Genomic DNA, 26,725 nt, shown 5'->3' with positions numbered 1-26,725 from the left:
TGAACCAGAAGGTACAGGGTTATAAATGTGTCAGCTCTTCTCAAGTTTGTGTCAAGATTCACTGTCAACCAATACTGCGTTTTTATTGAAGCAGCGATACAGAAAAGAAAAAAAAAAAAGGATTTTATTGTTCTCTGAGCATTAACCTTGAGAGGCAAACTCAGTCAGATGAAGGTCATTTAGCAAAGTCATTGGAGTGTAAGTTCTTAGGGAAATGCAAAGGTGTCAGAGCCATTTGATGTGTGCGATTGTGGCTTGGCACCCACATCCAACAACCTGTAACAGCAGCGCCATGCTGATCGTATGTGTACAGCCTTCCCAAGCATCTGCATGCACATGCATGTACCCCACACACACATGCACGTACCCCCCCGGACCTCCCATACATGCAGCTAAAAGTCATAAGGACAAATCTTTTAAAAAGTAAGACAAGGTGTTGAAGAGGTGGCTCAGAGGTTAAGAGCATCGGCTGCTTTTCTAGAAGACCTGGCTATGTTCTCAACACCCACATGGCAGCTCACAACTGCCTGTAACTCCAGTTCCAGGCGATCTGATGCCCTCTTCTGATCTCCTGGGGCACCACACACACACACCACATACCTTGTACTTACATATATGTAGGCAAAACATGAAACATAAAATAAACATAAAGTAATAGTAATAAAAGATCTTAAACAAGAAGAAACAAACCAACTCACCTTCCAGGACTGCTAAGAAATATTCTCACCAGTGTTGGACCTGGCTTTCGGTGTTTAGGGATTTGTCAGGAACGATTTAAAACTGTTGCCCACCAAAGAACATGGAGTTAGTCTTTGAAAAACGTACGCATAGGAGGTGTATTGACAAATGCCTAGGATCCCAGTACTCAGGAGGCTGAGGCAAAAGGATCGTGGGTATGAGTCTAGCCTGGCCCACAGAGCAAGTTCCAAGGAAACCCAGCTCTAATTATGAGACCCTAATTCATAAAACAATACAAAATTTAAAACAGATAGAAAAGAGTGCCTAGGACACCACAGATCATACAAACACTTCACACATACACACATCACACACACACACAGACCATACATAGACATACACTCCACACACACACACTCCACACACAGACCATACACACACATATACTCCACAAATACATACACCACACATAGACCATGCACATACACACTGCACACATACACACACTCCACACAGACCATATACAGACATACACTCTACACACAGACCACACACACACATACACTCCACACATACACACACATACATATACACCACACAGACCATACACAGACATATACTTCACACACACACACCACACACACACAGAGACATACACTCCACACACACACTCCACACACAGACCATACACACATACACTCCACACATACACACACCACATGCAGACCATGCACATACACACTCTACACATACACACACTCCACACAGACCATACACAGACATATACTCCACACACACACTCCACACACAGACCATATACTACACACACACACATACACACACATACACACCACACAGACCATACACAGACATACACTGCACACACACACAGATATACATACTATATACATAGACACACATACTCACACACAACACAGACACACACACACACACTGCACATATACACATACATATACATAGTTGTGTCGTCATGAAAGGGGTAGAGGTTTGACTGCCTTTTATTTCAGATAAAAGCTTGCACAACACAATATATTAATATTCTCCTCTTTCTCACCTGCTTTTTGTGATGTATTTCCTAGAGGACAAAGCCTAGTGTAGAAAAGCCACGATGAGAACATGCAGCGGTCACAAGGGTAATGCCATGAGTTCAGTAAATCCCCAGTGTTAAAATGCAGGTTACAAAGTGTTCCTCTCCCCACTGTGTGTCCTTCCATCCCATGTCCTGTGTTCTTGAGAAGAATTAGGCCTCGGAGGGGGGGAAGGAGGAGGGATCCAGAAGTGGGGTGGAGGAGGGCAGTGAACAGTGGAGGCCAGGACTTCACTGCTGTGAGACCTTCCAGCCAGCAGAGCTGCCATGTTAACACCAGAATGACTGGAACTTTCTGGAATAAGAAGAGCTCTCTCTCTCTCTCTCTCTCTCTCTCTCTCTCTCTCTCTCTCTCTCTCTCTCTCTCTCTCTCTCTCTCTCTCTCTCTCTCTCTCTCTCCTCAAGGGGAGCATGCTCGGTTTGCGTTGGCTCCTAGCTTACCAGGCACTTACATCAGACGAAAGGCTTCTAACTTTACTGTTTAAGCTCACTGGCTCTGCGGTGTAGAAGAGACACTTTCAATCTGGAGTCACCGTGGGCTTTATATTTCTATCCCGAACGTCTTAGGGTGTCTATTACTAGGACGAAACACCATGACCGAAGCAACTCGGGGAAGAAAGGGTTTATTTGGCTTATATTTCCACAGCACTGTTCACCATCAAAGGAGGTCAGGACAGGAACTCAAACGAGGCAGGATCCTGGAGGCAGGAGCCAATGGCTGCAGAGGCCGTGGAGGGTGCTGCCTCCTGGCTTGCTCCTCATGGTCTGTTCAGCCTGCCTCCTGTACCACCCAGACCCACCAGCCTAGGGGTGGGGTAAGGTAAAGGGGCCAAAGAGGGGGGAAAAAAACCCACTTTGAGCCTGGCTTGATCCCAAGACCAGAGCCAAGAAATAAGAGCCCACCCATCCCTGAGCGCGCGCGCACACACACACACACACACACACACACACACACACAACCTCACCGATACCTGAGCTCACCCAAGATCAGGAACTGAAATCCCACCAATTCTCACCCTGGAAATCTCCAGCCTGGAAAGCTCCCCCCCCCCCCGCAAGAAACCATATATAAACCTTGAGTTCTGCTCAATACTTGGTTGCTTCTCTCCCCAGGATTGGCAACCTTCTGGGGCTTTTCCTCCCAATAAATCTCTTGGGTGAGGTTCGTTGTGTGGTGTGACTGTGGTATTCCTTGACTCCCTACTGCCAGGATACCTCTCCAAGGAGAGCTATAATACTTTTTGCTTGGGAAACCCCCTCCTGTTGGAAGAGCTGGAACACTTCTGTAGGGGAAACCTTTCCATAGTGGGCTGGACTCTCCCCCAGTGATCACTAACTAAGAAAATGCTGTACAGCTGAATCTTATGGAGTTGTCTTCTCCACGGAGGCCCCCTTGTCTCTGTTGACTCTAGCTGTGTCAAGTTGACGTAGAACTGGCCGGTACGGGCTGGTGAGATGGCTCAGTGGGTAAGAGCACCCGACTGCTCTTCCGAAGGTCCGGAGTTCAAATCCCAGCAACCACATGGTGGCTCATAACCATCTGTAATAAGATCTGATGCCCTCTCCTGGAGTGTCTGAAGACAGCTACAGTGTACTTACACATAATAAATAAATAAATCTTTTAAAAAAAAAAAAGAACTGGCCGGTACACCTGAGCAGGTCTGTAGAGCCCTGACAAAGAAAACCGGAAATCCCGGGTACCTACCACACACGTGACTTCTAAAGCCAGCTCTGCCTGGGGTCTGTTGTGACACTCCAGGTTCCTAACATTTCTGAGCTGTAATTTCACTTAAAAATGGTAAGGGTCTCTCCAAAAGCCTATCTTGTAAAATGGTGAAAATTCACTGAGAAATGAGAAACATAAAGAGGGTTTATGGGGTGGGTTTACATTAAAATTTCCCATTCGGTAAGATATTTATATGTATGAAATGAAAATGAGTCCTAAGATTGGAGGCCTGCTCTCTATCCAGTTTTATTGTTAATTTTTCCTTTTGGCCAAGCTAAGAGCAGGTAGGAGTTAAACAGAGATTTTTTTCAATTCTTTGTGCTCGGCAAATGTCTGCAATCCTGCAATCTGGGATTAACACAGAAAGATTCTGAGTTTGGTAGCAATCTGGGCAATATAGCCAGGACCTATCTCAAAAGACAAACAAACCAAATGAAACAAAACTGGGGAAAAATGTCATCTTTATAACTAAACTTACAGAGTTAGGGTAAAATAAGAAAAAAAGATAGAAGTGACCTTTATTTTTATTTTTTAAAGATTTATTTATTTACTATATGTAAGTACACTGTAGCTGTCTTCAGACACTCCAGAAGAGGGCGTCAGATCTTGTTACGGATGGTTGTGAGCCACCATGTGGTTGCTGGGATTTGAACTCAGGACCTTTGGAAGAGCAGTGAATGCTCTTACCCACTGAGCCATCTCACCAGCCCCCCCCCCCTTTTTTTTTTTTGGTTTTTCAAGACAGGGTTTCTCTGTGTAGCCCTGGCTGTCCTGGAACTCACTCTGTAGACCAGGCTGGCCTCGAAATCCGCCTGCCTCTGCCTCCAGAGTGCTGGGATTAAAGGCGTGTGCCACCATGCCCGGCTGCCATTACATTTTTTTTGTGAAAAGTTTTTTCATATATATAGCAATACCTCAATGGACATTGGAGCTCAAAATTATATTATTTAGTGTGTGTGTGTGTTTGTGTGTACCTGTGCAAATAATGTGGAAGCAAAGGAGGTCGGAGGGTAACGTGAGGGAGCTGTTTCCTTCCTTGGGCTGGGTCAGTCCTTCTCAGGGACTGAAGGGATTGAACTCAGGTTGTCTTCAGGCTTGGCATCTGTCCGCATGCACTGGCTGTCATGGTGGCCCCATCATGAGCTAAGGCTTTGCTTGTTTGCTTTTGTTGTCGCTCTGTTTATTTGCTCTTAACACATCTCATGAATCACAAGGGAGACAATGGGGGCCAGACTAGGCATGTTGGGAGACACTGTTAGCACCAGGATACTCCAAGCCCTGCCTAACCATGTGACCCTTGACCTGCATTGCCAGGACAACGACCTTCTATCCCACAATCCACTTGGCTCAGTTCCCGCCCTCACTGGTGTGACATCATTTTCTGTATAAACTAGGAAGCCATCTTCTCCTCGCTCTCTTTGCCCTCTTCTCTTCCCCTTCTTCTCTCCCCCCTCTCTCTCCTCTTCTCTACCCTTCTACCTGCTTCACCGCTCCCCTATTCCTGCATAATAAACCTCTCCCACGTGGAACACCTTGGCCTGGTCTGCTGCTTGGTTTATCCGCCCAAAATATAAAAGACACCGTTTGGGGTCACATTAAAGCGCCATGCTTTCTATAAAGGTGATTTCTGTCTTGAAGCATCTTTGCTGTTTATAGGAGACAGAAATATGCCTCAATGTAACATATAAGCATAAACATTTAAATTAATGTAATGGCTTATTTCTTTAACCTAGGAAGTTGACACAGGTGGATTGCTATGAGAGGCCAGTTTGGGCTATATACCATGTGGTGTCTAATTAGTCCCTGTGGGTTTGGGTGACGCCTGCCAGGTCTGTAGATGGTTCTCAGTCTTCAGAGAATTGCTCTGGGTGAGGCGGTGGAGGTGGTGGCAGTGGTGGCTGCAGAGAGAGAGAGGAGAGAGAGAGAGGAGAGAGAGAGAGGGGAGAGAGAGAGAGAGAGAGAGAGGGGCCTGAGGCTTTTGCAGTGTCTGCCTCTGTCTGCTGGGCCTCTCACTTTGCACAGTCATATCCCCTGGGTGGTTTGAATTCCAGATAAATCGAGGAGCTATGTCTCCATGGTAACAGCAGGGAGAAGAACATGGGAAAACAAGTTAATATTTATAGCCCATGACCTCTGATGTCGCGCGGGCTTCAGTGGTCATGCTCTCGCAGGGCTGAGGTAGGGGCTGACATCCAGCTCTTCTGGTGTTTTAGCTGTTTGTCTACATCCTCCCTTCAGCGTGGGTAGTGTGGGTTACGGAGTTTTGCCGCACTGCCCTTCGGCTGTGTCTGGTAAAAGGAACACAGATCCCAGAGCCAGCTCCTGCGCTGACCTAGCGTGGTTATCTAAAGTCCTCAGTTTCTTCATCTCTGAACAATACCTACTTTTACCTGGCATTGAGAGGAGTCCATCAAGGCGCAGAGTAAGCTCTAGACAGAGGTGGCCATTGTTATGCATAATTGCTGCTGATTCTGCTTAAACGCAACTGTTCTTGTTTTGATCGACAGAAAATAACCAGGAGTTGTGCATCAGGACAAAGGGTAGGCGTGGCACCACACACCTGCAATCTAGCACCCAGGAGGCAAGGGCAGGACATCGGGCCTCCACAAACTGTCTCAGAACCTCTCTTAGTTACTGCCCTCCCCCCCAACCCTCAGCCCCACACCCCCCCCCCCGCAAAGAGAAAGAAACAGACTTTTAGCAGAGTTTAGTGTTATCGATGTGTTTTATATCTAGAATTACATGCCTTCTGGATTATATGGCTTTAAGAGGCACAATAAAGGCTCTTTTTTTCACTGCCTTATTATTGTACTGATGCATGTTTTTAAATATCTTGTCAGGTTGCCGTGCCTTTTCCAGTTTATTGTTCTTTGAAGGCTGTCAGACAGGCAGATCTCAGGCCGGAGTCACAGCTCAGAGTATACACACACCCACACAAAAGGTCCTGCCAGCTCAGCCTGTTTGCTTGGTTCTGGCAACCCTGTCACTTCCATCTGGAGAGTGAGTAATGATGTCATTATCCACAGGGCCAGGACGGTGGGGGGCTGCATTGTCAAGAGACGGAGGTAGGGAGAGGGGCCCCTCAGCAAGGAAAGAACTGAAGAGCGGTCTCTCTGTGATTTTAGGAAAGAATGCCCCAAGAGACTTCAGCCTGCAGTCGTCCCTACTGGTGCTTAGTGAGGCCACAAATGGCTCTCACGGTCTGGTGCTTCTTTTAAGTCTTGGGGACAAAGTGTCTCACGGTCTGGACAGAGATCTGCTGACTAGAGAGATGGACAGATCAGAGCTGTGGGAACGAAGCAGTGGCCCTGGAGGCTTGAAGATCTAATCCATGTCCAGAGGCCCTTTGAAGAGTAACTGGGTCCTACTAATGTTTACCCCAAGGGGCAGGCGTAACTGGGGCTCACTCAGGCACTCCAGGTGAATATGGTCACTATTAGAGGAAGTAGTAAGCACTTCCCAGTTTCCTTGTTCAGAAGGGTTACCATCACACACACACACACTCACACACTCACACACACTCACACCACCCACATACAGCTATACCCACACCTTCACACAACACACACATTCACACACCACATACACAAACCACACACATACTACAAACCACATACATACTGCACATAATCACACACCACACAATAGACACTGACACACACATACCACATATATACACACATATCACACACATACACACTATATATGCACACTTATCACTCACATTCACATATCATATACACATACACACAGAGGCTGGACTTGAAGGATCCCTTGGGATAACTGCTCAGTCATCCTTTACACCACACTAAATCAATGTTTCCAGAAAAGCAGTCATGTGTCCTGCAGAATCCCAGGCCTGGCTTGCTTTCAGTTTTGCCGACTGTCCATTACTTAACTCCACAACTGTGGGGCATAGTTAACGCCCTGGACCCAGCCCTGACCTTCCGCACCCCTCTTCTCAGGCATCTTCGGTTAAGGCAAGTCCTCATAGGGAGGAAAAGCCATTGCTAAATAAAGCCGGAACACGACTTGCTCCGCCTGCCCTCCCCTCACTGAGTGCCCTAGAATCCACTTCCATCTCCAGCTTCCTCCCAGAGCCTCCTGTGGCCAAGGCTGATGGAGGCACCAGCACTGGTGTCACAGGACAAGTGGGTGAAGGATGTCGAGAAATGCCTCTGCTATACTGAAAAGACAAGTATTCTTGGGAGAGCCCAAGGGAAAGTAAAATACAATGGCACAACAGTTCCCTTCTGCCTAGCTCACCTGGTATTAAGTGCGAAACGGGCATCTCAGTAAAAATGCTTACGTTCAGGGTACCGCTAGAAACAACGCAAACAGTGACATTCCCGCCCACCTAGTTTTCCTGCTAATCCCTTCCCAAAGCCATCTTTCTCATGCATCTGAAAACATTGAATCATTTATTGAACACTAATGTGCTTAAGACTTTATCATTCCTGGCTGGAAAGATGGCTCAGTGGTTAGGGGCACTGGTTTTTCCAGAGGTCCTGAGTTCAAATCCCAGTGACCATGAGGTGACTTACAACCATCTGCAATGGGATCTGATACCCTCTTCTGGCTTGTGGACATATATGCATCAGACCACTCATACCTTTAAAAAAAAAAAATTAAACCAAGCACCAATTAGATGAGTAAGTCTTTCAAAGGGGCTGGAGAGATGTCTCAGCAGTTAAGAGCACTGATTGCTCTTCTGAAGGTCCCAATTTCAAATCCCAGCAACCACATGGTGGCTCACAACCATCTGTAGTGAGATATGACGCCCTCTTCTGGGGTGTCTGAAGACAGCAACAGTAGTGTACTTACACAACAATAAATAAATCTTTGGGCCGCAGCAAGCGGAGGTCCCGAGTTCAAATCCCAGCAACTACAGAGCGGCTCACAACCATCTGTAACTACAGTGTACTCATATACATAAAATAAATAAAAGGCTTTCAAAATGTTGCATCAAGATATGTGAACTTACTGGCTATCAATTTTTTATTTTTATTTTTTTAGTATAGAATAGAACTTATTCAGGGCATGGGGAGGGGCATTAAGAGAGTAGAGGCAGAGAAAGGCAGAGAGAGGGAGAGTGGAGGCCGACCATGACCACGTGGAGAGAGGGGGGAAGGGAATGGGGAGAGAGAGAGCAGGGAGAGAAGCAGGACTAAGAGCAGCTAATAAGTTTACTATGCAATAACTTGAGTTGTGCTGGCAAAGCTTATAATAACAGGCTTGGAAGATGAGGGTGGATTGCCGTGAGTTCAAGGCCAGCCTGAGCTAGACATTAAGACCATTTGAAAGAAATGCATTTAAAAGTTGGAATTATAAACTTTGAATGCGAGCTGGGTGTGGTAACACACTGTACTGCCAGGCTCGGGAGGCTGAGGCAGGAGGACCATAGGTTTGAGGCAAGTCTGGGTTACAGGAGGACACCCCATCTCAAACAACAGCAACCTACCCCCCCCCCCAAAAAAAAACAAACCATAAAAATGTTGTAATATTTAAACACATGTAATTTAACTTTTATCTTGTCCCGAGAGTTCCTTAGTGATAGGAAATCTCAAATTATCACCCATATTAACATCAGTGATGTTTAGTATAGGAATATTACAGATGTCCCTCAGTGAATGAAGCTTGAAGGGGAAGCAGTTGCCAAGAAAAATTTAAGAGTCAAAATGCTTTAGATGACGTCAAAGAATCTAGCAGATCTGGTGAGCCAATGATTTAACTAGAAACTCACAACCTCCCTCCAAACTCCACTCAGGGTTAAGATGCTGTTACCCGCTTCAACCAGGGTACCTAACCTCACGGCCAGTCTTCCAGTCAGCTGGTGGATGGATTATGTATACAGAAGGGACTTGATCCAGCTCCCAGAGGCTCTGTTTGGTACTATGTATCCATGTGAGAAATTCAGTTTGTTTCCAGTAGTGGGGAAATGCCAGAGAAACAGAAAGGTTCCCCCGGTAGCTGGAGGCTCCTTTTGAAGTGAGCCTTTGATTGGAGAATGACCAAATTAGCCTACACACTGTGCAATGGTGTAGACTAAAAGGCACCCGAATCTATTCTGTGCTGAGTCACATTTGATCCACAACCACCCCACCTAAACATCGTACCCTACTGAAGGCTTCCTGGGGGTGAGTGACCACAATCTTTTTTTTTGGTTTTTCGAGACAGGGTTTCTCTGTATAGCCCTAGCTGTCCTGGAACTCATTTTGTAGACCAGGCTGGCCTTGAACTCAGAAATCCGCCTGCCTCTGCCTCCCGAGAGCTGGGATTAAAGGCGTGCACCACCACGCCCGGCGACCGTAATCTTCAAGGGCTGAACAGAAAAGCCCAAACTCACTGTTGGGCAATGTGGCTCTTAACAAAATGTAATGACACATCTACATCACCTCCAATTAAAACTTGATATTTAGAAAGGTTTTAGTTGTTAATGAGCATAAATATCAGCTCCAATATATAAACATAAAAGACAACGTAGCCAAAGTACAATGATGATTTTGAATTTTAAATAAATCCATTCCATATACAAGAATTCCCACATACTTGGAAAACGGCATTGAAGTGGAAAGTAATCTGAAGACTCAGAAATCAATCATGGGGCAGAGGTGTAGCTGAGAAGTTGAAAGATTAGCCTCATGACTGAAAGAGGCCCTCTGTGCAGACAGGATGTGTGTGTGCCCGTGTGTATTTACCTGAATGAAGTCAAACCACAGGAACCCTAAGGTAAAACTATGTCAAACATTTTATTTGTATTTTATGTTTGGTAGATTTAAATAAATAGAACAAATTTGATGAACAGATTTTTTTTTTAATACAATATCTAGATGTATAAGGACAACCAAATAGGGAAACCCCACAAACTGATGTTTTTAACAATGTTTTACAAACTGTTGGTAAAGATTGTATGCTTGGATTTAAAAAGAACCCCAATAGATGAATAAATAGTCTCGCATTAAATCTTGTAAGTAAACCAATTGCTCTTAGTATAAAACCAATACGTCATAGTGGGGGTGGGGATACACTGTTGCCCTCGGCGCTCCTGTCTCCATCTCTCACTGGTCGTTTCTTAAGTGGGAAAATAAAATTGAATTTATATAGCAAATGAAAGTGCAAGTTTATACAGCAGGGTTGAGCAGCAGGAGTGAAGAATAACAAGACAGGAGAGGCCGACAGTCTCTATACACCAAGGACATCTGTGTCGGTCCTTGTCCCCCAACATCGACATGACATTTTTCATTGCTCTGAAACGAGCAGAACCAAATTCTTTGATCTAAAGGAATATTAAATATTTATTTTCCCCACATCATTTGTGATCATGTAAGGCAAAGAGAGAGAAGTCCCACCCTCACTGCGGGTGGCAGCAGCATACAACTTCAGACAGCCTCACAAGGACATCCACGCTCCCACGGCGGCAGGCAGAGACGTCTACTAGAGCATGTCTGCACCCTGCCTTGTTCTAACTTACCTAGCTGAAAAAGAGCTTTTATAAATATATCACTGAAGAGGACGGCTGAGCCAGGGGGGGCTGGCGCACACCTTCGATCTCAGCACTCGGGGAAAGAGGCGGGTGGAGCTCTGAGTTCCAGGTCAGTCTGGTCTGCAGAGCCAGTTCTAGGACAGCCGGGGCTACACAGAGAAACCCATTCTCCAAAAAGTAGGAAAGCAAAAACAGAAAACAAAGAGGACAGCAAATTATTTTCTTGCTCTAAAAAAAGAAATGTTTTCACATTTTCGAGCTTGCCAGTGTAGTTCTGTGAAAGGAGTCTCCGAAGGCTGCGGCAGCAGGGTCTGCAGGATGCCCGTGATGAGCTGTGTTTACGAGGGCCAGGTAACCTGGCTACTTCTGCTTCTACAAACTGCTTTCGCAGTAATATCTGAGCAATCCCATTTGTTTAAATGCCTTCCGCTCCCTCCGGAGGGCAAAGAGGTACTTACTGGCAAGTGTTTCATTGTAAAAGGTATTGTATTTTTGCCAATCTTATATATTGAAGTTTAAAAATGAAAAAAAAAAAATCTGTGTGATAATCACGCCTTGCCAGTCCATTTCTTTTTATAATAAAATGCCGTTTTGTTTTTTTTTTTTAAAAGAACACAGAAAAATATTGATTTACTAAGAAGGAACACACTGGAAAATGCCATCTCAGGGTACCAGATTAAGGAGCATCTCTTTCTGTTGGCGAAAACGATCAGGAAAGCTACTGAGTCTGTTGTCTTTAGCTGGCTTTAATACGTCCTTTAAAAATGATGGTCAGGAACTCTTTAGAAAACCGGAGGGAGTGGCTCCTTTGGAGCCTGAAATTCCATTCATTGTAGAAAACGTTTGCTCTGGTTCTTCAGAGGAAATGCTCATATAACTTCTACATGAGGAAACAGAAAAGAGAACAGATTAATATGACCCATCTACAGCTGAATACTATGCCAATATCCTATATTTATAAAAAAGAAAAACCCACCAAGCCTTTACAGATAGTTATCATATGTAAGCAACTGTGCTGTAAGAACAGCTGAGTGGCAGAACCCTTGCCTAGACTGCATGAGGCTCTGGGTTCCCCAGCGTGACAAAACCACAACCAGACACACGTAACACCAGGAGACTGGGTTGGGTTCATACGCTTTTTAAGGGCAGTACTAGGAAAAGTGCAAACCCTTTCCACTCAGCTTAGGAAATATCACTGGCTCAGAAATGCCATGCTTAGATCATTTAAGTCCATAGCCTCTAAGAAAACTATGTTCATTCATCCTGCATTCCCAGTGTTCAATGCTTAGGGCTCCAAACTTCAATGGAGGATGAAGGAATGTTTATAAATAAATGGTCCCCCAAAGGAGCAGTGTATCACTTAAGATGGGAGCCTAGACTACTTCTTGGGGAAAGATGGTGGAAGGAAAAGGATGATTTAAAACACAGGGAAGCAGAACGCCAGGTGGAAGTTTCCTCATCCCTGCAGGTATGGGATATGACAAATCAGGAAGCAGTAGACGCCGTGGTTCCACCACCACAGCACTAAGCAGGTTGCATGGAAGGCTTGGCAACCCCAAGGCCAGGCCACAGGGGCTGTAAGGTCACTTTTACAGCCTAGAAGATGGATTTCACTAAGGGCAATGACACCCCAGAGGAGAGACTGGGTCCTCAGGAACCTCTTCCTGGCTAACATTGTTATGGCTTCCCAGACAGCTGGACCACAGTCCTCTCCTGACTCCATTCCAGTATCTGGAATTTGGCGGTTCTCTTTCTAGGAAGAGGCTGAGGAATCGCTGATGAACGTGATCTACTGGGGAGGGAGGTAGACAAACCCAGGCTTGCGGAGAGAGCGTGGGCGAGCGAGGCCTATCCACTTATCCCTCACAGAGCTGGCCAGGATTGTGTTATGGAGCTAGCTGGCAAGGACCACTCCTTAGGAAAATTTGATATGGCTATTTTGGCTATTGTTCTTTTGTATGAAGACTTCAGGTCAACTTGTCTTGCTATATAAGAGAGGCCCAGACAGGCTCAGCCATTACCAACATGGAGTCGAAGAACCTCAGAACTGCTATACTATCTGCATTGCTTTGTACTTTAAAAAGACAGTAGAAACATGTGGATCAAGGTTACCAAACCCAAATGAGAGAAAAATGGCAAGAGAACCCAAGGCCGTCTGTAAGTACGGATGACTCTTGGAAGAGGGACAAAGCCAAGTTTTATTTCCAGTGGAGCTGGCCCAGAGGAGTCTATTCCAACATGGAGCCCGACCAGACCTCGGCACCAGTGCTGGTGGGTAAGGCTGCTGTGTGCTTGAGTCTGAATGGAGGCAGGCCGGAAGGGCCTACGAGTTGCCCAGAACATCACTCCCATGATCACGCACAATCTTTTCTATAGTGGCTTCCTTGTTCCCTTAAAGAACAAAACAACCACTCATCCTCTCTTGGGTATCAGCTCTGACGGCCAGCTCACCTGCGGTCTGTTGCGTCTGCACACCATCAACCTGAGGTAGGGGCCCAAGTGTCCCTTCATCATTAAAGGCCAAAATTGGTTTCAAAGGAATTTCTGGGTTCTCGCTGGTGACATCTAATCTGGACGCTTTTGATCCAACAGGTAAGTTTATAACTTCTTCAAAATTTTCATTCTGTACAGACATTCCATTTTCATTTGGCTGTTTTTCCAAATCTGGAGAACTGGGGATGTAAAAGATCAAACATGGGATAAGTTAAAATTAAGTTTGTTTTTAGAACAAAGAGTTCTTTTAAGATAATTTTATGGCTTTGAAATAAAACAGAAGCTTGGGGCCATAGAGATGGCTCAGGAGGTGGAGACAATTGCTGCCCGACGATGCCAGCCCTGATAACCTGACGTGCTCCCAGAACCCACACAAAAGTGATGGGGAGACCATTACAAGATTGTCCTCTAGCCTCCACATGTGTGTCCTCCAAAATAAAGATACAACACTGACCATATCATTATTAGCACATATGGTGGGGAGCTGTGAAAAAATTTGCATCTTCGATTCAAAAAACTTCTAACACTTATCAAATAGGACAATTTGTTAGAACAGGTCATTACCAACAGAAACGGGTCATCATCAGCTCTTCAGTGTTTAATTTTTTTTATTTTTTTATTTTGAGACAGACATAGTCCTGGCCATCCTGGAACTTACTATGCAGAGCAGAACTCACAGAAGCCACCTGCTTCTGCCTGGGGGGAAAGACATGCGCCATCATGCCTGACTTTCGATTCTTTTTTTTTTTTTTTTTTTTAAAGATTTATTTATTTATTATATGTAAGTACACTGTAGCTATCTTCAGACACTCCAGAAGAGGGCGTCAGATCTTGTTACNGATGGTTNTGAGCCACCATGTGGTTGCTGGGATTTGAACTCCGGACCTTCGGAAGAGCAGTCGGGTGCTCTTACCCACTGAGCCATCTCACCAGCCCGTGACTTTCGATTCTTAAAGAGAAATTAAATTACACTTATTTGTGTGTGGGCATAGACATATACACGCCATGGTGTGCAAGAAGAGGTCGGAGGGCAACCCGAGGAGTCAGTTTTCTCCTTCTAACACATGGGTCCTGAAGATGGGACTCAGGTCATCGGGATTGGTGACATTCATTTCTACCTACTGAGTCATTTTGCTGGTCCCACCTTTTTCAATTCTATGTGAGTCTGGGCACGGTGGCAGCCACCTATAGTTCTAGCACTCAGGAGGCAGAGGCAGGCCTCTGCAAATGAGGCTAGCCTGGTCTACACAGTGAGTTACAGGTCAACCAGTATGAGAACCTGATGCCCCTAAAACTATGCTTTCCGTGGGGAATCTGTTATGTGGAAAGATTCTGGGTGAGGAGCGGGCTTAGGGCAAGGATGTAACGGGCAGGGAGTGGTTCTCATACATGGCTGCTGAGGTTATGAGTTCTCATTGGCTCTGCATTGAGGCTAGACTCAATGAAACGCTGCTAAGGGTACCCTTCAATTTCCGATATTACTGTCTCAGTATTCCAAGCTCTGGGGTCCCTAGGGTGTGCCGCTGTGCTCTACTTTCTTGTTTTTGTTTTATGTGGTTTTCTTTGATGTTGAGTTGGGGGGGGGGTCTCACTCTGTAGCCCAGATTGGCCTCAAATCCAACTTCTTTAGTCTCTTATGTGTTGGAATTACAGTCACAAACCAACCATCATATCTGTTTTGGTTTTTAAACAGTCCTGCTACATAGTGCTGTCTCAAATCTCCATCAATCCCCTGCCTCAGTTTCCTTAAGTCCTGGGCTTACTGTACCCAGCATTTCCATACATCAGAAACACGGACATTCAAAGCACTCTTTGTACAGGATGAGCAGACTCCACTGCCCCTTCCTCTCCACCTCTGTTCTAAGCAGACCATTCTGCTCTGAGCTCTCTCTGTAGCTCAAGTGGGCCTTGCATTTTTAATTCTGCTTCAGATTTCCAAGATGCCAGGATTGCAAGCCTGCACCAACAAGGCCAGCTGGAAATTTCCTTAATACACACTCAAACCTCACCATGAGGAGTAAAGAAAAAAAGTGACTTCCCCTTTCTTAGAGTTATACGTTCTACAAAAAATTAAGGAGACAAATTAAAAATAAACCTTCCTATTAAAACGTCGGCATTCTACCTGGGTGGGTGAACACAGCACTTTGTAACACACACACACACACACACACACACACACACACACACACACACACACCCTTCACTGAAAAAGGCCTCAGTTACTGAACTCACCTCTCTGTGGTCACTTCTGATTGCTGTAAAGCGACTCCGTGTGGGCTCTCTGCAGACTCTCTGTTTCCTGGAGAGGCCATACATGGCAGCGCAGATACCTCTGCACACAGCGAGGAGAGCAAACCATTACTAATATGCCACCATCAAACCCACCCTCTAGGAACCAGAACCTGGATATCTGACCTGACTGCACAGCTTACTACCTGTGGGATGCTGGGCAAGTGAGACCTCAATCCTTCCTGGATAACAGGGCCTGCCAGACAGGCTACTAAATGTGTTAGCCGGACAGGCTACTTAACGTGTTAACATGGGCAAAGTGTTCCCTGCTCAGCCGAATGAAGGGCAGAAATAACCATTACTATTATCTTTGTTTGTACTAAGTTAGTTCTGGACATAGACACTGAAATCAAACCAACTGATGAAGTGGCCAACTGACTCGACTGGCTGACACAGAACACTTTTGCTGAAGGATTCAGAGCCAATCTCCATAGAAGAGGAAGCCAGGCTTTACTTAGAAGGCTGTAATTTTACAAATAGAGACCCACAGTGTGTGCCCCTAGCTTCACTACATAACCTGTTACTCAACGCTGGGGGTCCAGGCTAAGGCAACCTTAGGCATCTGATTCAAACCTAGGGTGGGCTATATTGAAAGTCTTATAATCCTTGATAGCACCCGTCAGCAGTAGTGCTCTTGGAAATACCCTGTTATGCAATGGGCCTGGGGGAGCTGGTGTTCTCGAATGGTTGTAGGTTCAATTCTGAGCAAGGCAAAGCAAAGCAGAACTGTGACACAGAAGGGTTAACACACGAGTGTCCTCTGGACAACTACTGCGTCAGTGACTGAGCCTGACATCACCACCATCCAAGAACCTCACACAGAAATGAAGCCCATCTTAGATGGGACACAGAAACCAAGGCTGATTCCATTTCTATTTAAGCCACTTCTGTTTTAAAATCTCCAAGAAACAGTGATTTGCCCAAAGACCACAGTTACAAGTTAAATAACAAGTTACAATGAAACTGGCATGTTTTAAAGTGTACTTCTCTTTAAAGGATTAAGAGAGATAATGTTTAAATCTTTTATTCTAAGACTTGTCATAAATACAAGTTATGAATGTGTAAATTTAAGCTGGGGGTAGTAATGTAGGCCTGTGATATTAGCATTTGGGGGTCAGAGGAAGGAAGATGTCCTCAGGTACATTGAGAATTCCAATCTAGACTGCACAACAGAATGAGACTCTGGTTCAAACAAAATCCCCAAACAGACAAAATCCTATCAAGATGTGCATGTTTAAAGTCATCCATTAGACCAGTGGTTCTCAGCCTTTCTAATGCTGAAAGCCTTTCACACAGGTTCCTCATGCTGTGGTGATCCCAACCAAAAATACTGTTGCTACTTCATAACTGTAATTTTGCTATTGTTATGAATCGTGATGTAAATATCTGCTGTTTGACCTCCAAACGGGGTGTGACCCACAGGCTGAGAACCACTGCTGTAGTGGCTGGAGAGATGGCGCAGCAGTCACAATCAGCCATGTCAGGCTGTTTGCAACCAGCTGTAACTCCAGGAGGCTTGACATCCTCTCTGGCCTCTGTGGTACACGCATGAACATGTGCACGGACAGAAGAAATACCTGTCTCTCCAGTGAGAACTCCTTTGGCTATGTCACCATTTCTTTGCTCAGTGGTTTTCTAGAAAAAGAAAAGAACCAACCTAAGAATTTTACATTGGAGTTCCTAGTGGTAGAGTGCTAATTGGAAGGACCTAGGTCTAAGGGTGGGGGTGACTTGAAAGGAAATAAAGGCATATCAAGGACAGTTAGAGCCAGCAGGGCACAGGCCTGCAGCCCCCCCCCCCCCGAAGTAAGCAGGAGTTGTAGGATGTTCAAGGTCACGCCCGAGGGACAGGAGAGTAGATAGAAAGGCCATGCTAGCACCTTATCGGCTGTCTCCGTTCTCCTGGTTCTTCTCATAATCTCTTCAAGTCGCTACAAAAAAAGAACACAGAAGACCAGATGAGATACACACAGCACACCAGTCTAGCACATTTTGGCGATAAAAAAAAAAGAAGCAGAGATTTAAAATGTGGAGAAAATATAATTCACAGTTCTTCGTCCTAATTGGAGTTATTAATAGAGGTCGGGACCATTTTAACTGCGATGGTAGAATGACTTGCTTTGGGGAAGGAGGAAATTCTGGCGGCTTTCTCGGAATTAATACCGAGGGCCATGTCTTAGGCAAGGGTAGAACATTCTGTTCCTGACCAAAGGACCAGTCTCTTGGCTTCAGGCAACTTGAGACCCAGGAAGGAAGCAGAGCCATGCCGGTCCCAGGCTTCAGCCCCAGCTCATACCTTCTTCCGCTCCAGGCGCTCCTGCTCTTCTTTCTGGAAATGCTTCTCTCGTTCCTGCCGAGCCCTCTCTGCCTCCTCCCGGGCGCGGGCTTCTTCTTCTTTCTGAAAACAAATGGCTACTACTGCTTATCCCTGGTCTGGCAACCCAGCTCCCCACACTGGGCGGGCAGGAAGGCAGGCAGAACTTACTCATCTTGGAGACCACCAGTCCCACCCTCGCAGACCCCTCACCTACTTAGCAGCCCTAATGATCTGGGAACAAACCTCTGTGGGGCAACTGCCAGCAGATGCTCTGCACCCCGCTCATGTGCAACCGCCTGGGGCAGGGCCCACACCTGCTCTGCACCCCACTCATCTGAGGACAGTACCTGTCTGGGGCTCTGCACCCCAATCATCTGAGGACCGCCCCTATCTGGGGCTCTGCACCCCACTCATCTGAGGACCGCCCCCGTCTGGGGCTCTGCACCCCACTCATCTGAGGACCGCCCCCGTCTGGGGCTCTNTCTGGGGCTCTGCACCCCACTCATCTGAGGACCGCCCCCGTCTGGGGCTCTGCACCCCACTCATCTGAGGACCGCCCCCGTCTGGGGCTCTACACCCCACTCATCTGAGGACCGCCCCCGTCTGGGGCTCTGCACCCCACTCATCTGAGGACAGCCCCCATCTGGGGCTCTGCACCCCACTCATCTGAGGACAGCCCCTGTCTGGGGCTCTGCACCCCACTCATCTGAGGACAGCCCCTGTCTGGGGCTCTGCACCCCACTCATCTGAGGACCGCCCCCGTCTGGGGCTCTCCACCCCACTCATCTAAGGACAGCCCCTGTCTGGGGCAGGGCCCGCACCTGCTTCTGCATGCGCTCCACCTCCTCCCTCTCCCACCGCTCCCGCTCCTCCTCAGCCAGACGCAGCGCCAGCTCTTCTTTCTCTCGTGCCTGCTCAGCTTCCAGTCTGCGGGCTTCTTCTTCCCTGCGACTTCGCTCTTCAGCCACCCTTCGGGCCAATTCTTCTATCTTTTGTCTGGGAAAAGACAAGAATGAAGGCGCTTCTTTGAAGAGAGGCCACATATGGCAAGGGCAGCAGTTCAAAGACCCGGAGGAAAGCCCCACTGTGGCCACTTTCTGCTGTGGCTATGGAAAGACCTTTGTTCGTCTTCCTCGCCCCCCTCAGCTTCATTTTTGTCAGAAGCAGCATACAACAGTGACATGTGTGTGTGTGTGTGTGGGGGGGGGCAACTTGATTCTTCAGAGGGCCTAAAGGGGGAGACTTGAATATCTGAACATAGATGAATTTTAGTAATCACCATTAATTTTAAGTAATTACACCTTAATAAATCTAACAAAAAATTACATGTGTATGGGAATTTTGCCTGTATATTCCCATATACAGGCTCTATATGTATGCTTGGTGCCTGCAGAGTCCAGCTCAGGTCCTCTGGAAGTTGATAAGCCATCTCTCTAAACCCAGTGAAACCTTTTAAAATGAGATTAAGAATGTTTTGTATCAGGTTAGGAGGAAGACGGGCCATATAAGCTTCCCATGGAATGAAGGGTGTGCACAGTCGAGGGGGTAGCCCTCAGCAGGCCCAAGGTCCTCCCCAGCTCTTGTCAAGAACCCTTGCCATTAGACCCTGGTGGTGTCTAGTTGCGCATACCGTCACAGTTAGCTTTAACTATCAACTTGACAGTCTGAAGACCCGAGACAGAGTCTCTCGGTGGAGGAATTGGCCAGATCAGATTGGAACGTGGGCGTGTCCATGGGGAACTGTGGGCGTGTCCGTGGGGAACTGTGGGCGTGTCTTGGATGTTAGTTACAGATGGATGTTAGTAGCAGAGCCCGGCCACTGCAGGCAGTGCTCAATATGAAGGCTAGCAGTGCACAAGCCTGTGAGCGGGCCAGAGAGCAGCATTCCTCGGTGGTTTCTGCTTCCAGCTGCTTCTGGAGTTGCTACCCTGGCTTTCCTCACAGATGGACCGGTGCCCCATAAGTGGAAGCCAAAGGAGCTGTTTCCTACCCAACATTCTCCTTCAGGTCAGAGTGTTATATATCACATCACAGCAACAGACTGGAACCCGAACACTGTCTGTCTGTCAGTCTGTCCATGCCCATGGCTCTGGTGTTTTGAGCAGGAATAGCCCCTATAGGCTCATATATTTGAACACTTAGTCATTGGGGAGTGGCACTACTTGGGAAGGATTAAGAGGTGTGACCTCGTTAGAGGAAGTGTGTCGTTGGGGGCTGGGCTTTTGGTCCAGTGTCTCTCTCTCCCTGCGGCCTGTGGATTTCGATGTAGAGCTCAACCCTACTTTTCCAGCACTGTGTCTGCCTGTGTGCTGCCAGGATGAGGGTGGATTAAATTTCTGAAACTGTAAGCAAGTCCCAAAGAAACGCTTTTCTTCATCAGTTACTATGGTCATGGTGTCTCTTCAGTAGTAAAACAATAACTAAAGCAGAAGTTGGTACCAGGAGTAGGGTATCTAGAGATAGATACTCCTAAGTGAAGAGTCGGTTATTGCACCTGGCCCCTCCCATCACCAAGAGAAGCATAACATTAGTGGGCCTATCTGGATTCTGGAGACAGCACATTCCTCACTTGGGTGTGTTACTCTGACCCATATACCAAGTGACTCAGAAAGCTGCTAGCTTTGTGTGGGGCCTGGAACAGGAGAAGGCTCTCCAACAGGTCCAGGCTGCTGTGCAGGCTGCTCTACCACTTGGACCATTTAATCTAGCAGACATGATGGAACTTAAAAGTGTCAGTGGCTGTTTGGGAACAAGGGATGCTGTTTGGAACCTTCGGCAGGCCCCTGTAGGAGAATCACAGAAGAGATCTTTGGGAGTAAGGCTCTACCATCATCTGCAGACAACTATTCCGCTTTTTTTTTTTTTTTTATGTATGTGAGTACACTATAGCTGTATGGTTGTGAGCCTTCATGTGGTTGTTGGGAATTGAATTTAGGACCTCTGCTTTCTCTGGCTGCCCTCGCTTGCTCCAGCCCAAAGATTTATTTATTATTATATATAAGTATACTGTTGCTGTCTCCAGACACACCAGAAGAGGGTGTCAGATCTCATTATGGGTGGTTGTTGGGATTTGAACTCAGGACCTTCAGAAGAGCAGTAGGTTCTCTAAACCTCTGAGGCATCTTGCCAGCCCCCACTATTCCTCTTGAAAGACAGTTCTTGGCCTGTTACTGGGCCATAGTAGAAACATTTGACAACTGTGTTACCATGAGGTGGGTGTTACCTGAGCCACCAAGTCATAAAGTAGGTTGTGTGTAGCAGTAATCTATTGTCAAATAGAAATGGTATATATACACACCTAAGCAGATTCTGAACGTGCAGGCAAGTTACATGGAGAAGTTGTGCAATGCCTATGGTTTCTACTGTTACAGTGCCGTCTGCTGCCAGGCGTGTGCCTGTAGCCTAGTGGGTGTTCCCTATGGTCGGCTGACTGAGGATGAGAAGGGTAGGGCCTGGTTTACTAATGGCTCTGCACATTATGTAGGCACCACCCAGAAGTAGACAGCTGTAGCCTTATAGGGGACAACTCTGGAAGACACTGGTGAAGGGACATCCTCACTGTGGGAGGAACTTCGGGTAGGACACATTTTGTTTAGAAGGAGAAATGGTCAGATACTCAGCTATTCACAGACTCATGAGCTGTAGGCCAATGGACCGGCCAGATGGTGGGGGATCTGGAAAAAGCATGACTGCAAAGTTGGTGAGAAGGACACCTGGGGAAGGAGTATGGGGAGGGATCTCTTCAAATGGGCAAACGATGTGAAGATAGTGCATCCCGTGTAAATGCTCGTCAAAAGGTGACTTCAACTGAGGAGGAGTTCAGTAATCAAGTAGATAGGAAGACTGTCCTGTGGACAGTCGGCATTTTTCTCCAGTCATCCCTGCGCGCGTGAACAAAGTGGCCATGGTAGGAGAAATGGGAGTAAACAAGGGTTCAACAACATGGGTCTCCGCTCCTGGAGGCTGACCTGGCTGCAGCTGCCACTGTGTGCCACAACAGCCAGCAGCAGAAGCCAGGCACTGAGCCCCAGATATGGCGCTATTCCCTGGGGTGACAGCGACCTCACTGTACTGGACCACTCCCTTCGTGGAAAGGACAAGTCCTGGTCCTTCCTGGGGTAGAAACCTATTCTGGTCATGGATCTGCCTTTCCTGCATGTAAGGCTTCCTCTGCCAAAAGCAGGCTCCCGGCATACGTATTAAGTATTTTTCTTACCGAGCTGAAGGGACTTATGTGAAAGAACACACCTTTACAGTGTACAATGAAAGTGAAGAAACTTTAGTCTATAGAAATGTCAGCAGCGAAAGCAGACCTACAGCTGTCCCTTTACTGCGCCTATGGATCTGTGTGTGTGTGGCTGTACATACATCCTCCATGCATTCAGAGAACAGAAGAGGCCACTTAAAATGTATGCAACTACTTGAAGTAGATATAACTTAAACATTCTCTCATCCGTGCTGATATATTGCTTTTCAGAAGAAGATTGGATTTGGAAATAGTTCTGGGGATGTGGCTTGGTTGATAGAGCGTTTGCCTGGCATAGACAAGTCCTAGGTTCGATACCCAACATCAATAAACCAAGAATGGCAAAGGACTGCCACCTTCACACTCTGAAGGGCAGGAAGGACCCACGCTCAGTGCCTGCTCTGGCCTCGGGCAGGTCTGAGGGCACCAACAGCCTTTACCTTTCCAGTTCTTCCTTTTCCTTCCTCTCCCGCTCCTCCTTCTCCCTTTGCTCTCTGGCTAGACGCCTCTTCTCAGCCAGCAGCCTCGTAGCCTCTTCTGGGTCGGTGGTGCCTGCGGAAGTCTTAGGAACTACACCGACAGTCGTCACAGTGGACGATGGTGCAGGGGCTGGGGCTGGGGCTGGGTCCGTTGCTGGAGCAGGGGCTGGGGTTGCAACGGGGGCCGAGGCTGGAGCAGCTGTACAAATAGGTACAAGGAGAAAACCAAGTGGGACAAAAACACAAGGAACAAAACAGAAACTGGCATTCCCCACACCCCAGGCCCGGGATTCACTGCTCGCAAAGAGAAGAGAACATGCTCCAGTGTGTGTTCTCATGGTTTCACCATAGTCTGTCCATCTGTAGCCAAGCAACCGATAACAAAACTGCATGTGTAAGCGAGACATCCACCACAGCTCACACTCTGTCACCAAGTCTTATTTTTACAGCAGTTAAATCAGCAGTATCTACCAAGCATGTACCAAGGGCTCGTGGCAGGGTCTGTGGGAAGCCCTACTCCAAGCAGAATGAAGGCAAGGTTCTCCATTTGCTTTTTATTACAAGTGTCTCTGTGCTTTAGTGACTTGGTTACTACAGCATTAAAGTCTTTTAATGGGCATCATTAGCACCCAGGCCACACCCAGGACTCAGGCTGGGCAGGTGACATCCAACGGAGAGGCTCTTTTTTATTTATTTTAAGGTTTAAAATACCCCCCCCTTCCCTTTTTGGACACAGGATTTTTGTGTAGTTAGGTTAGGGCTTGCTCAGAGCCATCATCCTCCTGCTCCAGCTGCCCGACTTGGGATCACAGGCGTGCACCATCATAACTTTGCTAAGTGTCCTCTCTTCTCACAGATGTGGTGGCACACACTTTTAATCTCAGCACTTGGGAGACAGCCCGAGATACACAGTGAAACTGTGTCTCAAAAGAATCTACCCAGAGCCGTCTTGAGACCCTAGACACAAGGAAGCAATAGCCTTGTCAGGGAGGCACGCTAGCTGTCACACGTCTGTTCCCAAGAGTGCTTTGGGAAGGTGTTCTTCAACTGTGCTTAGAGATTAAGGAGGATGATGGAAAACCATCCTTGAGAGGTCTCGTCATGACTGTGCATGACGGGTGGCACCGGAGACTTCATTCCCAGACCCTCCTCCCTCCTTTACAAGATTACAGTCTGACTCAGTCCACAGCTTTCTCTCCCTCGCTCCTTTTCCTTTGGGACCTTACCTAAACCTCATGCATGCTGAGCAAGCACTCTAACACAGAGCAGTCTCACTAAGTTGCTCATCTCGAGCCTTGAACTTGAGATCTGCGTGCTTCAGCCTCCATCACAGCTAGGATTACCAGTAAGAACCATAGGCCAGTCTTTCCTGGCAGTTTGCTGTTTTGGGTCCTTCTCTTCCTTTGGAATGAAGCCCACACTGGGCTCTTCTTCCATTCCAGTATTGTAACTCACCCTTGGTTCCCACCCTCAAACCTCAAATTGTACTTTCTTTGTAAATAATTTTCAGCAAGAAAATATTGAATTCCTAGTTCTAGGTAACTCCAAACAACATTGACTTATCTCACAGAAGACCACTGCTAGGTCTTCTGACCTCTGCATAACACTGCACTAAACCAGTGGTCCTCAAATCCAGTGTGAAAGTGGTTTCATCCTAGAGCATAGATTCTGATCTAGCAGATCTGAGGTAAGGCCAGGGATTTGTAGTTTGAAAAATTCTGGAGATATCAGTTTAATAGTTTTACAAATCCTTTGAAAATCTTCTCAAAAGTAAATTTAGGCTGGGGACGCAGCTTGGAGTGCTTGCTTGTCATGCTCAGAGCCCAAGTCTAATGTCAAGGCGCCATCAAACCAGGCCCGATGACATATACCTGGGAACCTAGCAACTTGGAGGAGGAAACAAAAGGGATGAGAAGTTCAAGGTCATCCTTGGCCACACAGTACAGAGTAGTGGGGGAGAGAGAGAGAAAGAGAAGAGAGAGGAGAGAAAAGAGAGTGGAGAGAGGGAAAAGGGGATGAGAAAAGAAAGAATGAGAATATGAATTTCCAATACCCAGGAATGAAAAAAAGAGTTAAATAAAACCATTCCTGAATAGACAAACACAGATCACACCAGCCCACATCCCAGCACCAGCTGGTCCACGCTTACCAGGGTCAGGTGACTTCACGGCTGTTCCCTCTTCGACGGTGACCTCCTCTACCTTCACTAATGGCACCCTGCCCTTGACTGCCGGCTCACTGGTTACTTTCCTCTCGGGGTCTTTTTTCTCAGGCTCCACTTTCACTTCTCTCTTGACAGGCCGGATGTTGCCAGGAGACGAGGAGTGGGCCTGAGTGGAAGCAGCTCTGACTGAGCCGGGAGGCAAGGAGGATGCGGGCCGGGGAGTACCAGGCAAGTGAGGCATGGACTTGGATGGGAGCCTGGGCCGCAGAAGACAAGGACAATGAGTAGGTCAGAATCACCTTACCAGAGCCCCGAGCACCCAAACATGTAAAACCGAACAGATGTTCGGACAGGAGGATTTTTCTGTTTGTGATAAATGTGCAAAAGGAGCGGCTAGTGAGACCCAGCTCAACGATCTTTTCTCCTTCTGCTAAAAGACAGCCTGCGGTCCCCAAAGTCAAAGGCAAGCAGTGAGGAAAGAAGCTAATTCTCCAAGGTGGGCCTTCCCATGCACCTCCGCCACACTCACCAAAGGCGGGCTGGAGCCGGCGACCTCATTTTGAGATTAGATGGAGACAGAGTCCTACGGGAGCCCGGGGAAACGTGGAAGGGAATGTGTTCTCTTTCTCGCTCTCTTTTATGGCTCTGGGTTCAGAGAAACTCAGTATTAGAAATTTCATATTAACGATATCCAACGACAAACTGCAGACCATCTAGTGTTCTTAAGGATTAAAAACACAACTTCTTAACTACGTCATAGATCCACTCCACTGCAGGACAGGGCGCCTGTCTGCTAACAACCGAACAGTACATAACTGAGCCAACACCGATGACAGGAGAAAGTAGGTCTGAGGGATGGTTTGATTTGTCAAAAAGGGTTTGAAGGGAGTAAAGCAAAGGGGGAAATGATGTAATTATAATCTCACATAAAAAAAAAAACCAACAAAGTATAAACTTTTAAAAAGCACCTTTGCTTTCTGCCTAACATTACCTGGAGTTATTCTACCTTGTCTCTCATAGATGCTCCTCTTGTTCTAAATTTTGTCATTTTTCTTTTTGCCATACTGAGGATTAAACCTCAGGCTTCATACTGGGCAAGTGCCCTACCACTGAGCCACACTACCTTTAAGCACATGTTCTACTTTTCTATTCTTTAGCAGTTTTCTTCTGCTTTGGAATATACCATCGCTCCGTCATTCATTTACATGTCTGTTATTTCAGATCCCTGGTCACCTTTTATGTGGCTTTTGTAGACAGGTCCTTACAGAAGGGTCCCCTTTCTCCCCAAGGGAAGCGGGGCTAAGGTGAGGAAGTGTAGGTTACTCTTTCCTAGAAAGAGTTCCAACAGTGAGCGGAGACACCTCTCTGATGGCTGCCTAGCGCTCAGCGGAGACACCAGCCCTCTCTGATGGCTGCCTAGCGCTCAGCCAGAGATCTGGCCTAACGTATGTACGAAGAGAAGACCAGAGATGTGTTCTGGGGTTCTGAAGTCAACAGGCAAAAGTGGGGAGAAGACAGAAAGGGGCAAGAGGAGGCTTAGTGTTTGAAGAATCTCAAGCTGAGGGAGGGAGGAGGCGACAGGGGGTGAGAAGAGAGGACAGAGGAGGGAGGCTGGCCGGGCACCTCTGGCTAATCCAGTACAAGGAACAAGGGACAGGTAGATGTCACCCAGCCAGGGCTGCCAGGGAACAATCACAACACTTCCTCTCCTTCTCTTCTGAGTTCCTCTAATTGCTTCTCCC

General features: G+C 47.0%; 1 protein-coding gene and 1 long non-coding RNA gene across 7 annotated transcripts in view; one reads left to right on the top strand and one right to left on the bottom strand.

Moving 5' to 3' along the window:
* Nucleotides 1–5,633: 5,633 nt before the first annotated feature.
* On the top strand, nt 5,634–25,919 carry LOC110338093. Its single transcript, XR_002381285.2, has 4 exons — nt 5,634–5,690; nt 13,394–13,587; nt 21,466–21,670; nt 25,119–25,919. It is a non-coding gene; the product is annotated as an uncharacterized LOC110338093 (long non-coding RNA).
* Map7 (microtubule associated protein 7) overlaps nt 11,172–26,725 on the bottom strand; it is a 129,746-nt gene continuing 114,192 nt past the window's right edge. For all 6 annotated transcript variants that reach the window (XM_029533216.1, XM_021221312.2, XM_029533214.1 and 3 more), the window contains exons 9-18: nt 25,513–25,628; nt 24,969–25,240; nt 22,781–23,018; nt 18,916–19,090; nt 18,074–18,175; nt 17,658–17,708; nt 17,355–17,412; nt 15,721–15,820; nt 13,447–13,667; nt 11,172–11,875 (exon numbers count right to left, since the gene is read on the bottom strand). In XM_029533216.1, coding sequence (XP_029389076.1) covers nt 11,865–11,875; nt 13,447–13,667; nt 15,721–15,820; nt 17,355–17,412; nt 17,658–17,708; nt 18,074–18,175; nt 18,916–19,090; nt 22,781–23,018; nt 24,969–25,240; nt 25,513–25,628 — 1,344 coding nt within the window. In that variant the 3' untranslated portion in view covers nt 11,172–11,864. The remainder of the gene's footprint in view (nt 11,876–13,446; nt 13,668–15,720; nt 15,821–17,354; nt 17,413–17,657; nt 17,709–18,073; nt 18,176–18,915; nt 19,091–22,780; nt 23,019–24,968; nt 25,241–25,512; nt 25,629–26,725) is intronic.

This window comes from Mus pahari, chromosome 21, assembly GCF_900095145.1.
Source record: "Mus pahari chromosome 21, PAHARI_EIJ_v1.1, whole genome shotgun sequence".
NCBI classification, from domain to species: domain Eukaryota; kingdom Metazoa; phylum Chordata; class Mammalia; order Rodentia; family Muridae; genus Mus; species Mus pahari.
This window is presented reverse-complemented; position numbering and strand designations above follow the sequence as displayed.